General features: G+C 41.9%; 1 protein-coding gene across 2 annotated transcripts in view; it reads right to left on the bottom strand.

The window, feature by feature from the left end:
* Nucleotides 1–13,871, bottom strand: part of LAMA3 (laminin subunit alpha 3) — a 190,852-nt gene that overhangs the window by 63,367 nt on the left and 113,614 nt on the right. For both annotated transcript variants that reach the window (XM_065585346.1, XM_042854847.2), the window contains exons 33-38: nucleotides 12,816–12,931; nucleotides 11,844–12,055; nucleotides 10,802–11,006; nucleotides 6,070–6,214; nucleotides 4,900–5,040; nucleotides 2,845–3,009 (exon numbers count right to left, since the gene is read on the bottom strand). In XM_065585346.1, the coding sequence (XP_065441418.1) occupies nucleotides 2,845–3,009; nucleotides 4,900–5,040; nucleotides 6,070–6,214; nucleotides 10,802–11,006; nucleotides 11,844–12,055; nucleotides 12,816–12,931 (984 nt within the window). The remainder of the gene's footprint in view (nucleotides 1–2,844; nucleotides 3,010–4,899; nucleotides 5,041–6,069; nucleotides 6,215–10,801; nucleotides 11,007–11,843; nucleotides 12,056–12,815; nucleotides 12,932–13,871) is intronic.

The following is a 13,871-nucleotide window of genomic DNA, read 5'->3' as shown; positions in this document are numbered from 1 at the left end:
CTGTCAACTTGAAAATCGTATTTCCATCTGAGGATTTTGGTTCTACCATTGTTGTAAGTAACCATTGAGATGACAATAACCGAAAGAGTTTAGAGATGTTTTTTTCTCTATTTTTGAGCTTGTTTATTCTGTGCATTTTATGTCGTGTGTAGTCACTTTCATTATTCTCCTGCAAATCAGTTGCACCTTCTCTCTCAAACACCAGCACAATGATATCATCCTCATACAATGCTTTTGGGGGGTGGGGAGGGACAGGCTTGCATACATTTTCTTCCCCAGGATCTTCAGAGGGTTTTATCAATAGCAGCAGCAGTAAAGCCGACAATGAAACTGAAGAGGCAGCAGACAACCATATGCAGAGAGGAAAGATGGCCAAGGAGAGGTCAGTTTGAACACGTTTAGTGGTGGTTTTCTCAGGCCAGCCCATCCTACTCTTATAAACATCACACCTCACTAGGAAATCTTAGCTGAGCTCTTCTTATGCAGACAGAGCTCCTACTGATGTTAATGTATGTAAAAAGAGGACAATATTGTAATCATGACCAACTGTACAGATTTCAGAGAAGAATTTTGTCCAGATTGTAAAACAGGTGTTTTACTGCTTTTTCTACAAAGCTCTGTTCAAAACTTTTGGAATCAAACACCCCATTTATTCTGGGTTGCTCTTCAGCAGGAAGGAATTTGTGAGAATTGATGGAAGTTCACTAGAGGTACATTTTGACTAATAAATCCATTTTAGTTGCTACACAAGTCAAACCCTTTTCTCTGGAGGTGAGTAATTAGCAAAACAAACTCTTTTGGCTGAAAGGCAAGAGTAGCACTATTGCTAAATTGCAATCCGTTTTTTTTTTTCCAAACGGAGCTAGCAACAACATTTTATCAGCCAATTCCCATTGCACTCCACACTGTCTAATCATACAGTTGTTTGTTTTTGTTTCTGACAAGACATGCAAGATAAAGCAGAACTGCTTCATCAGTTTTAGTCTCTTGTGAGTAAACACACTTTTTATTCTGCACATCACAATATCAAACTATGCATGCCACACACACATCCACTATAAATAAAATAGTTACTTTTTGGTCTGTAGTTTTCCTTCCTTTATGTGTAAATATGTATTTTAGTAGGCACTGGCTGTGATCGCTATAGTTAAGGTGACAAAAGAGTTTGTAAAACCAGAGTGTTACAATGCAATCCCATAACTTTCCAAAACATTCACTTTTTTAGGCTGAGATTTTCCATGCTTGGTCTCTATCCAAAGAAGATTTTCTTTTTGGAAAAGAGATACCTCCAGGAAGTTCTGACTTTGAAAGTGAAAATAAAAATACACTTTCGTTATATTAAAAAAAATATTAACCATGACATTCTCTTCAGAGAGGCATGGACTCTTAACTTGTTCGGTTTCAATGTTAACATTTAGCATAGTATATTTCTTCTCTTCCTTCTTTTTTTTTAAAGTTGTAATAAATATAAAGAGAACCTCATAACATTAATAAGTACCACCCTAATCAGTACTTACCTGTGGTGATATTCACCAGTGTGCAGTGGGCCAGCATGAGGTCTATGCACTACTTAAATCCTCAAAATGGGGCCCAAGTGGGACTTGAATAGTGAATTGCACCCTCCTTGAATACGACAAATGTCTGTCCTAGTGGCTCCCCACATGTGATGGGGTGGATGGATTCCACGTTCCATCTGACAATCAGAGTATTGAATCTACTTGCTGTATAGCCAGCTACCATTATAAACACAACTGGGACAGCAGCTGGATAGAGTTATATGACACTGAAGCTACAAGCAATCAGCAGCAATGTGTAAACTGGTCAACATGATCCCCAAGGTGGAATGATGACAAGTTTAATAGACAGCAATCTGCTGCTTCCCTTAAGAAGCAGAAAGAGCAGAAAGAAGCTCAAAAAAGCTGATGGTTAAAAGAATAGTGTTCTCCTCATATGATGCTTGGACCTGTTGCAATTAGTTAATAAGCACACAGTTACACCTCTACCCCGATATAACACAGTCCTCGGGAGCCAAAAAATCTTACCGCATTATAGGTGAAACTGTGTTATATCGAACTTGCTTTGATTCACCGGAGTGCGCAGCCCCGCCCCCCCGGAGCACTGCTTTACCGCGTTATATCCGAATTCGTGTTATATCGTGTCGCGTTATATCGGGGTAGAGGTGTACTAAGTAGGAAACACGGTAATACTTTCACACAGCCATACAATCCAAGTTATTATATCAAACAAACAACAATACATTAATTTAATATTCACACCATCTGGAACTGTTCACTCCTGACAGTAGGATATCAACAATAAAGGGGGAAGTTTTCAACAGCAGTTGAACAATTAACTGCCCTTTATGCTTTTGAAAATCTCCCCAAAGATGTTCAGTGAGTCTTAAAAGGTACCATGGGACAGCAGCAAGCTATGAGGCTGTGGTTCAGAAATTGCCTCAAGAATACCAGCTCTCAAAAACTAGCCAGGCCAGGAACAGAGTTGACCACAGAGTTCATGTAAACATCTCCCCAACATCCAACAGGATGATTAATCCAGCATTATAACTGACTGCACTTTCAAAGCTGTCATCAAAAGCCGAGTACTGTGATTTCAGGAAAGTCAGAAGAGGGTTACAGAGTAGCAGCCGTGTTAGTCTGTATCCGCAAAAAGAATGGGAGTACTTGTGGCACCATAGAGACTAACAAATTTATTAGAGCATAAGCTTTCATGGGCTACAGCCCACTTTTTTAGAGGAGGGTTAGGAATCCATAGGGAAGAAAACAAACATCTATTAGAAAAAACAGAACAAATATGATCACACCAGATTAGTTAGGTGTCATTTACCTTCTCTCCCAAGTAGGATTGTGGTGCCACCCAGTATAAACTGTGCACAGAGGTAGGCAACTCTTGAACATCAGCAACTACACTATTGCTGCCTGGATTGAAGGTTACGGGGACATCAATGCTATTGTCAGCTGTCTCCACGCGCCAGTTCCTCATATCAACAAACTAATTACAAAATATAAAAGGGAAATTAGGGCATGTTTAATCATTTATTAAAACCTTTCCAAGTTCAGTGTATTGCGTCATTTATGAGACATATTGTACTGATTATATAATATACTGAGGATAAAATTCACCCCTCCAGAGACAGACATCACAAAGCCTATGCAACACTTGTGTCCCACTTAAAAATGCCTCAGAAGGGGCTTAAGTGGGACATAAGTGGTGCATAAGCCTACTGTTTGCCTTCTGCACAAGGGTGTTTGATTTGTTACTGTGGACTAAATTCTGGGCTTGGTTATATGTAAACACAACCCTCACTGAGGTCAATAGAAACTGCATGTATACAACCCAGGATAGAATTTGGCCTTATATTTTAAGTCCATAAACAATTTCCCCCCTTTAAATAATAAGTCTAAAAAGGTCTTCCTAACTCATCTACTTCCTGAAACCTCCTGCACTAGTGCTGCACTAACCCTGTACCAAAATCACCAGTGCTTTGTTTAGTCTATTGTTTTAAAAAACTGTTTTTATTTTGCAGTTTTAAACAAAAGCCAGAGCAATAATGTTTTACAGGAGTAGATGTCCTCTGCAGGGATTGTGTCCCATACTACAAAGAAAAACAAACAGATCATATTATATCATTTGAATAGCACAGGGAGAATTATTTTACAGTATACTTCAGGCCTTGACTTCCTTTACAGCTTAGCTGGAAGTCTCAACATTAGAATTAATTATCTTTTGCTTGGGTTGAGATAGGTGGCATCTTTCATTACACTACAGAGGAGAATGGCTATATGGACTTATAATAGCAGACATAAAAATTAATGCATGTGTCTCAGAATCACTCACAGAACAATCTGACATCAAAATATCCAGACGCTCAACAACAGGCTTCCGTAGGAAAAGCTACTACAGTTATTGGGTGAAATCCTGACTCCACTGACACCAATGAGAGCTTAGTCATTTCCTTTAGTTGGGCCAGGATTTCACCCATTGTGCTTAAATAATAAAGTGCTACAATCCAGATAACACCTAGTCTACATCTGAGCCTAAACCAAACCTCCAGATCCAGATTCAAACATTCTCAAAGTTCAGGAATATTTGGATCTGTATTTGAACTTTGAGATGTTTAGATCAGAGATGCAATCTAACAGCGAAGTGACAGTGCTTCAATAACTTCCCTTAGATCATTTTTCTCCTGTCTGTTATTAGAAATGTTTCTTGTAATGTCCAATTTAAATATTCCCTTGTTTATTTTCAGGCTGTTGCTCCTTGTTTTCAATGCTTATCAGCCTTAAATATTCCTCCCATTCATTTATGTTATCATATGAGTATATCCCAATTTCCCTCCTCCTCCCACCTTCTTGTGTCATGTTTTTCCCTATGAAAATGAAGAAGGGCAGAGGCTGTTCACATAGAGAGCTCATGTTGAATATTCCCAAGGGACCTCTTGCACACTATCTAGGTCTCAAATACACCTGTAGTGAGTATTTCCTACAAGCCAGATATCAAATCAATTGCTTCGTTAACTTATTGGAAAAGTATATTGTAACTACATATCTCACTTCAACAAAGTCTTTGATGGCTGTAGCCACCTAGAACAGAGGACTGGTTTCAGCTCTAGCTGAAACAGAGAGGTAGACAGACCATTTCCCACAGGACAGCACTTTCAGATTCTGCAGGGGTCTTAAGGAGGTTGCACCATAATTTGCACTATTTCTTGCAGAGAAAGCATCTCATGGGAAACATAACACTTTTCAGTGGTTTCCCGAGACTATTTCCCATTCTCATCATTCAGTAAAATACAATTTGTTATTTGGAAGAAATCTGATAATTGCTTAATGGGATACATGCCTGTACATGATAGTAACTAAAAATATACATTAAATATACCTTAGTTCTACGATTACTTGTACTGTGACAGTTGCTAGTAGCTCCAAAACAAAAGCAAGAAGTGCAGCCTTTGGGATTAGAAGGATCCAAATAAAATGATCCTTGATGGCAAATGTCACATTGTCTACCTTCAACATTCTCCTGTTAAAGAACAATTGAAAAAAGTTATTAAAATTTTCCATGTGTTATTGGTCAACCCGCAAAATACCAGGCACCTAAAACAAAATTCCTACAGGAACATTTAAATATTTATAAAATATAAGAGAATATAAATGTGAAATTGTTACTTATGGTCTTCTGTAAATGGTATTCCAAATGCAAATGAAATAGTCTCCTCTTGAAAGGGAACTTCTGTGCCAATAACTTATTCATAGCTTTGTCTCTTGCATGCACAACAGGAAGGTCTCCTTTCTAGCTACTAAGTATACAGACCCAATTGAATATCAGCAGTGTGTATGTTGGATATATATAAAAATACAGTTCACTGCAATTTCACATGGAAAAATTACATCGTTTTTGAGAAGCCTTTCCACTAGATCTGTATAAAGATGTAGTGGAATTACTGTAGCTCACTGTTAAGTAATGAACATTGATCAGTCCCAGCTCTGAATACTACTAGGTGATTTCCTTACCAAAATCCTCAAGCTGGCTCTTCCAAACCTACATGTGAAAGGTCACATATGAAACTTCACATTAATAGAGTTCAGTCTATGCAAATCACAGCAATGGCAAACATGGTGCATACACTGGGGCACTGAAATGTCAATTACATCCAACGACAAAAAAAAAAAAAAAAAAAAAAAAAAAAAAGCCTGAAGCCTGGTGGATATAAAAAAAAAAATCAAACTGCAGATGCAAAACAGAGATATGTGTATGCACATAGCGTTTCAACACATATGTGCACACATAGCATGTAGTACCTTAATGTACTGCATAAATCTAGGTTTCTCTGTGAAACAGATCAACATTAAATGTATTCTACAAACTTCTTAATTGCAGTTTATTTGCAATCCAGGCAAGTGCTACAATGCATTTTTGATATAACTGTATTTAATTCTTATCTAACAACTGCAAATAACAAATTCATTTTATTAGACCCATTAAATATGAAACAGCCACTGATATGGAAACTGATATTTGTGAATGCACAAGTATCTTGTTTTATCTGACCTTGCAGAGACAAACTCCTGTCTGTGGATCACAAACATCTGGTTCTGTTCCATCTCTGTTACAATTACAGGGAATACAATCCGGGAAACTGTAAGAACCAGAACTGCAGCGATCACATCGTCGCCCTGTTATTCCTGGCCTGCACCTTTACCAATAAAGCAAACAGAAACATTTAGGTTTGTTTGTGTAGGGAGAAGGTGTCACAGGGGTGGGAATAAAATAATGCAAAGGTAGGGTTACCATATTTAAAAAATAAAAAAAGAGGACACTCCACGGGCCCTGGCCCCGCCCCAACTCCGCCCCTTCCCCAAAGTCCCCACCCTAACTCCCCCTCCTCCCTCCCAGCCACGCGAAAAGGGCTGCCCGAGCGCTACCGGCTTCACGGTTTGCCGGGCAGCCTCCAGACCCTGTGCCCCCGGCCGGCGCTTCCCCAGCGCAGCTGAAGCCCGGGAGGGGAAGCACCCAGCCAGGGGCGCAGGGTCTGGAGGCTGCCCGACAAACTATGAAGCCGGTAGCGCTCGGGCTTCGGGCAGCCCCCATGCCTCCGGACCCTGCGCACCCGGCCAGGCACTTCCCCTCCCGGGCTCCAGCTGCTCTGCTCCTCCCCTGACTCTTCGGCTCTGTTTAAGGGCCAAGCTGCCCGAGCCAGCGCTACCGGCTTCGGGCAGCCCCTGTGCCTCCGCCCCCAGCCGCCAGCCGCCAGCCGGGCACTTCTCCTCCCCGGCTCCAGATGCTCTGCTCCTCCCCTGACTCAGACTTCGGCTCTGTTTAAGAGCCAAGCTGCCCAAGCCAGCGCTACCGGCTTCGGGCAGCCCCCGGGCCTCCGGACCCCAGCCGCCGGAGCAGAGCAGCTGGAGCCCGGGAAGGGAAGTGCCCGGACGGCGGCTGGGGTCCGGAGGCATGGGGGCTGCCCAAAGCCAGTAGTGCTGGCTCGGGCAGCTTGGCTCTTAAACAGAGCCGAAGTCTGAGTCAGGGGAGGAGCAGAGCAGCCGCGGGAGAGGAAGTGCCCGGCCGGTATTTTTCCCGGACATGTTCGGCTTTTTGGCAATTCCCCCCGGACGGGGGTTTGATTGCCAAAAAGCCGGACATGTCCGGGAAAAACTGGACGTATGGTAACCCTAGCAAAGGATCTGAAGTGATCATCTGGTCATTAAACACCACTCATGGGGCTCAACTGAAACAGATTAGCATTTTTTTCAAATTGTGAGGAGGACTGCAATTCCTAACAATGGTCACTCAACCCAATGGGGGTGGTTTGATTTTCAAGACTGCAAGTGTTGAAGTTGGGGTTCATGTTCTGAAGCTGTTCAGCATCTGCAGCGGGGAGGGACCCCCTGCACACACAGGAGTCTGAAACCAGCATGCTGTATCCCAGGCAGGAATCTGCATTGAGAAGAGCTATAGAGCTGAGAGTGAGTGGCCATTTACCAAAGCGCCCAGCTGCTAACAACAAGATGGGGTTTCCCAATGGAAAGATTATATAACTTACTGGGCTGTAAACCTTGTTTATACAAAACTGTTCATACTGGGTGAAATCCACTTGGCTCAGACACAAAGCCTGAGTAACTTGGCATTATCTGGGTGAAGGGTGGTATAAGATGAAATCCAACCCCAAAGTCAGGACATGAGATAGCAGAGCACCACCTTTTGTGAAAGCAGCAACTCCTCTTCCATAGCCGCTACTTCAGCTTCTGGAATGGACCAGCATAGTCTGATGAGGCCACTGGATCTACAAAAATGTGGCTCTTGTGACCTATCCCCCTCCTCACCATCTCCTTGCTAGCCTCTTCCCACAGCCTCCCTCTGCAACTCCAGTGCAGGGCTTCCGGGGAGCAAAGGCTCTTTGTACAGGAAAATACTTCCAAAGTCTAAAAATGTTAACATCTGCATCTCTAGGTTTTATCTGTGCTGGAACTGTTTTTAAAATCCTTTGGCAACCCAGGGGTGTGTCTTTGGCTCTCAGCACCCACGTTTTGAATATGTGGGTACCCAAGCACTGGGAATTTACAACTAATAAATAGTTTAAAAGTGCTGGATTGAATATAATGGGCTGCATTTGATGCAGCACATGAGCACAATTAAGCATTTCACCGTACACTGGGGGAGGCTTGTCACACTCTTAAGTACATTACCCCCATATCCTGATAATAGAAAGTAAATTTGCACATAGAATTAGGACTTTGGACTTTGCTGTAATCCACGGAATTGAATATTTTAATCAGCATGTAATGGCTAACTTGGCAGTTTAATAATTAGTGCTTTGCAGAGAGAGAGCGAGAGAGAGAGAGCTCTGCTATACCATCAAGTATTGCTCATTTATCTTCCACTATAAAGTACTGCTTATTTAGAGAGGACAAGGGCGGTTTAGGTTGGACATTTGGAAAAGCTTCCTAACTGTCAGGGTGGCTAAGCACTGGAATACATTGCCTGGGGAGGTTGTGGAATCTCCATCATTGGAGATTTTTAAGAGCAGGTTAGACAAACACTTGTCAGTATTGGTCTAGACAATAATTAGTCCTGCCATGAGTGCAGGGGACTGGACTAGATGACCTCTCAAGGTCCTTTCCAGTCTGACGATTTTATGATTCTCACGAGCTTTCCCTAACTGGCCAACAAGTGAAAAATATCACCATTATGGACAGATGACAAAGCTTTTCACAGAGAGAGGGGGAAAAGGCAAAATTCCACTTCTTTGGCAAAATAGTGAGTTTGCCTCAGGCAGAAATTTGTTAATTTCTTAGTGATAAGAGGCTTAGGGCCATTCAGAGCATGGGGATGCGTCCCTGACCATCCTTGCTGATAGATATCGATGGACCTATCTTCCATGAACGTATCTAATTCTTTTTTGAACCCGGTTATACTTTTGGCATTCACAACATCCCCTGGCAACAAGTTCCATAGGTTGACTGTGTGTTGCGTGAGGAAGTACTTCCTTTTGTTTGTACTCTGGGAAAATGAGGGCTTTGTTGGTAAACTTCATTCATGGGATTAACAGTGCAGTGGGAAAGCTGATGCTCCATTTTTGGGAGTCACAGATGAATACGTAAGTTAAATTCAACCAGCCTTGAATACCTTTGTTGCATCAAAAATTAAGTCAGAGTGAGAAAAATACCCTACAGCATCTCCAAGGATTTGTGCTTGCCACGAAGGGCTCTCTTATATTTACAGGCAGCTAAAAAAAATGATGACTGCAATGGGATTGAAGAGGCTTCAGAAGTTAGGAGAATTCACTGCAGTTGCAGTTGTACACAATAGTTTTTCATATAATGTAAATCAGAGGATACATCTAAGGAGTGTATTCTCATCACACTGTGCTGGCAGTCAGACACATATGGCTTCATTTCAAAGGTGCTTAGCACCCACAGCTCCCTCCCAGTGAATAATATCATGCAGTGACACAGAGTGTACATTTCATCAGAGGATTTCAAAGCTCTTTTCAAACATTACTTAAGCCTCATAACACCTTATGAGGTAGGTAATTAATATTTTAAGAATTATGGAGGGAGTATTGTTACAAAGTGGGAATTTTCTGTAATATTTTTATGAAGCCTATGTTTGCCTCCGTTTCCCTGTCCTTTGCATTGCTACTGAGTGGGGGAAATAGGGTTAAGTCTGTTCCTGGGGGGAATGCAGGACATGAGGTGTGGGTGTCACCTAGCTGTCTGGGCGGCAGTGAACGGGTCATTTAGGAACTGGCAGAATGCAACTCAGATTAACAGAGGGTATAGAGAGACAACGATCAACACCGAACAGTGGGAAGCTCAGGCATGTGGGGATGTGAACTCAGCATGGCCCAGCCTGGAGACAAAGGACTGAGATGTGAAAGGCAGGAGATAAAATGTTCGTTTTTGAGAGAGGCTGGCAGCTTTCACCTGGGACACACAAAGGGGTCAGGGGGAGATAGAGCCTAAGATGGAGTCAATAACAGCTTTCATTGCACTGGCTTGGCCAGGATGAGCTCTGGCTTAACCTTTGCCTCTCTGTGCTAACCCAAGGGCTTTCAGATTCTGTATGCCAGGTGACCAATACACTGTTACCTGGTTAGGAAAAGGCTGCCTGGTGTCACTGCAAATACTCAGTGGGAGTACTGCACTCTACAGGGGTACAGTACAAGCCTCAAAGGGGGAGTCTGGCTTGGCTGGATTCTCTGCAGGGAGCCACGGAGAGAGACAGGGATCGCTGATGCCCAAAAGCCCAGTCTTGGAGGCCACGGGCCTGTCCCTGTGGAAACGTGTGCACCCTTGCAGCCCAGCACACTAATGGGGTCACTCCCAATGGACTGGTTACAGGCTGGGACATAAACCAGACCCTGTGAATCCATGAGAAGTGTATCTAGTAGTTAGAGTACATGATACTCAGAGTACATGGAGTCAGAGTTCTGGTTTCTATTCCTGAATCTGACACAAATTTGCTATGTGATATTGGGCAAGCCATTGGAAGACACAGAAGGGTTCAATGATATACTCAAAGTCATATGGCAAGTCAGTGGCAAAAACAGAAATAAAGCTCAGGAGTCCTAATTCCCATTAACCAGTTACCAGAGCAAACCAAGTTTGTATCCTCTTCTAATCCCTGGATAGCACCGCATACATCTCTTTACATCAAAATAAGAATACATCCACCCACCCTTGCAAGTATGTAAAAAGACAAGTGAATCAAACCCCTCAAGAATTTTCCAATGTACATTTTTAACATTAATAATAACAAGTTTAACCCAATAATGCAAACTTACTTGCACTGCCCATTGTTTTTATCACATTCTGGGTTTGCCACATTAACTATTCCTCTGCTTGAGCAGTTGCAGGTTTCACAGCCAACAAGGGGGTGGTAGTTGAAAAACTGTCTTTCACATGCTTCACACTTGGGCTTCACCGTTTGAGGGGGGCAAATACATTGACCAGTTATGTCATCACAAAGACGTCGGCCGCAGTTGCATACTGGGTTGGGGGGAAATGTTTTACAGATTAATCATATTCGATTTAAAGAAATGACTCTCACTCCATTCAAGTCAAGTCATATGGGGCCTCATTCTCTTCTCTCTTTCACCAGCTTTACACTGGTATCATTTAACCGACTTCAACAGATACAGCAGCATAAGTGAGAAGAGAAGCAAACTCCTGGAAACTAGCCAGCTAACAACAACTAAAGTTTCAAGGAGTAGCCTGGGACCTTGGGCCTTTACCACAAAATTGTTCCTCAAATTCAACACAAATATTATTATTTAGTACTTCCCAGGAAATTTTGCTACACACTGGGCAAACCACTGTTTTGGTGAGAATGTCACCACTTTACCAGTGTATTCAATGTATAATATAATATCCAGGAAAGGCAGATATTCAAGGTTACTTCATGTAACCAATAAATCTGTCAGTGCTACCAGGTTAATGCTACACTGTGCTTATTTATGAAAGGGTTTGTAGCCATGAGTTGGGACACAACAGCTGGCAATAAATTAGAAAATATTATTTACTAGGGAGTATAGAGTAAAACATTCAACTCTAGAGGAGTGGCATTTGGGTTCTGTCCAGCAAGGCAATAAGCACACTGGCCCTGGTCCAGCAAAGCACCTCAGTGCATGCTTCACTTTAAGCACGTGTGTTTAAAGTGAATAGGACTAATCGTGTTAAGGGGAAGTGCGTGATTAACTGCTGTGCTGGACCAAAGTTACATTAATCAGCACCTTGTAGGATTGAGTCCCATATGCAGAAAATGAAGCTGCAGCACATATTAAATAAGGTCACAAAATACTTCCACTTAGAACAGAATGTACTTACACTTGCAGAATGGAAATCCGTAGTACCCAGTTTGGCATCGGCTACACCGACGGCCAATGACGTTAGGTTTGCAGCTACATTGTCCTCCCAGAGGGTTGCAAGCCGAGCTAGTGGCACCTGCTTTATGGCAATTACAGGGCAATGCTCCATCATTGTAAAAAGCCACTAGTGACCTTACAGAATCCTTACAGAATGCTGAAGATGTTACTGGGCTAGTGGAAGAAAAATATAAATCACGTAAGAACTGGTATTAGGAAGTTATAATGACTACATTCTGCACTAGCTTAACGAATTAGGAGACTTATTTCTACTATTGTTCATATGCATAATAGCAATATCAATGTACAAGCTTGGACATATTTAAACCAATTCACTAGTACTGAACTGATTTGACATCCATTTTTGTAAATAATTTTTTCAAAGAAAGTATCTTCTGTTAAGAGATACCAAGAAGATAGGCACTTTAGCAATACCAAAGATAGATAGCACAGCTTTTACTTTTTTTGTACAATATGCAATGGTACTCCACCTTTAAATTTGATTAACAGAGCGCAGTCATGGAAAAATGTAGACCCATATTTTAATATCCTTTGTAATTTCAAAAGCAACAGAGGGTCCTGTGGCACCTTTGAGACTAACAGAAGTATTGGGAGCATAAGCTTTCGTGGGTAAGAACCTCACTTCTTCACTTTTTGCATCTGAAGAAGTGAGGTTCTTACCCACGAAAGCTTATGCTCCCAATACTTCTGTTAGTCTCAAAGGTGCCACAGGACCCTCTGTTGCTTTTTACAGATTCAGACTAACACGGCTACCCCTCTGATACTTTGTAATTTCAATGGCCCAGCATAAGCCATGTAAAACATGCCCATGTAGAACTGTGATAGGTATGGTATAAGTATTTTAGTATACAGTAAAATATTAATAATTTACAACTTTCTGTAAAATGTTCAGTGTCTTAGAAGTGATGCTTACTCAATATAAAAGCTGTTTCCTCCACACTGGTTGATAAAGTCAAACGACTTGTCCACAGTCCTTTTCTGAAGTAGGCTATGACTGTAGCTGTCTGCTGGAACAACTAAAACGTGTTCCTTAAAACAACAAGAAAACTAAACTGTATATTTCATAGAAAAACAGAAGAAACGAACTAAGGTGTTTATCTATAGTTAAATGCATTTCCAGTATCATCCCTGGATTTTTCTACAAGATCCAAACTCCTGTGTAGAATAAGTTGGTAGGATGGAAAAAATCATTGGAACAATTGTTTTCATAAGCTGCATGTTAAGCTATTTTCAATTACTTGGAATGATGATGGGTTTCTCCTCCCAAATTCATATGAAGACTGTATTCAAAATTCAGCTGTCTTGAAACAAGACAGTTCTTCAGATTTCTTACACAAATTTCTACATTTCTGAAGCCCGTGTCCCCCACTTTCTATGGACTGTAGGAGTATATGTCTGAACCTTTAGTATTAGGGGCAGGAAAGCGAAGATGGCTAGGTACAATATTTGTGGAAGCTCAGTATTTCCTCATGAGCATTTTCCTGGTCAGACCCCAGTCTAATAGCTGCCTACTGTATTGTGGAGAAAAATAAACTACCAGTCATATTAAAAGTTAAGAGCAGAACTTGATGATTAAAGTCATGTGCCACAGACAAGCTGTTGTTATTACAGTACTGCAGGAGTATCCCGAAGCCCCAGTTCAGAATGGGGTTTCTTTGTGCTCAGTGCTGTACAAACACAGGGTGAAATCCTGGGCCCATTAAAGTCAACAGGAGTTTGCTACTGACTTAATGGAGGCAGGATTTCTCTCGCAGTACAATACAGTCCCGGCTCCAAGCAACTTACAATCTAAGACAAGCTGCAACAAGTGGATTTAACACCAGAGTCAGGGGAGTGAGGATTATACTGACTTACTCTGGCCCTGATCCTGCAACTGGTAGCTTGTGGGCAGAGGCTGCTGTGCCATGCTGAACCCCACTGATTTCAGTGGGACCACTCACATACTTAAAAAGCCACATGTTTAAGCTCC

The sequence above is a fragment of the Chrysemys picta genome, chromosome 2 (assembly GCF_011386835.1).
Source record: "Chrysemys picta bellii isolate R12L10 chromosome 2, ASM1138683v2, whole genome shotgun sequence".
NCBI classification, from domain to species: Eukaryota; Metazoa; Chordata; order Testudines; family Emydidae; genus Chrysemys; species Chrysemys picta.
The sequence above is the reverse complement of the archived record's forward strand: the minus strand, read 5'-3'. Positions and strand labels throughout refer to the sequence as shown.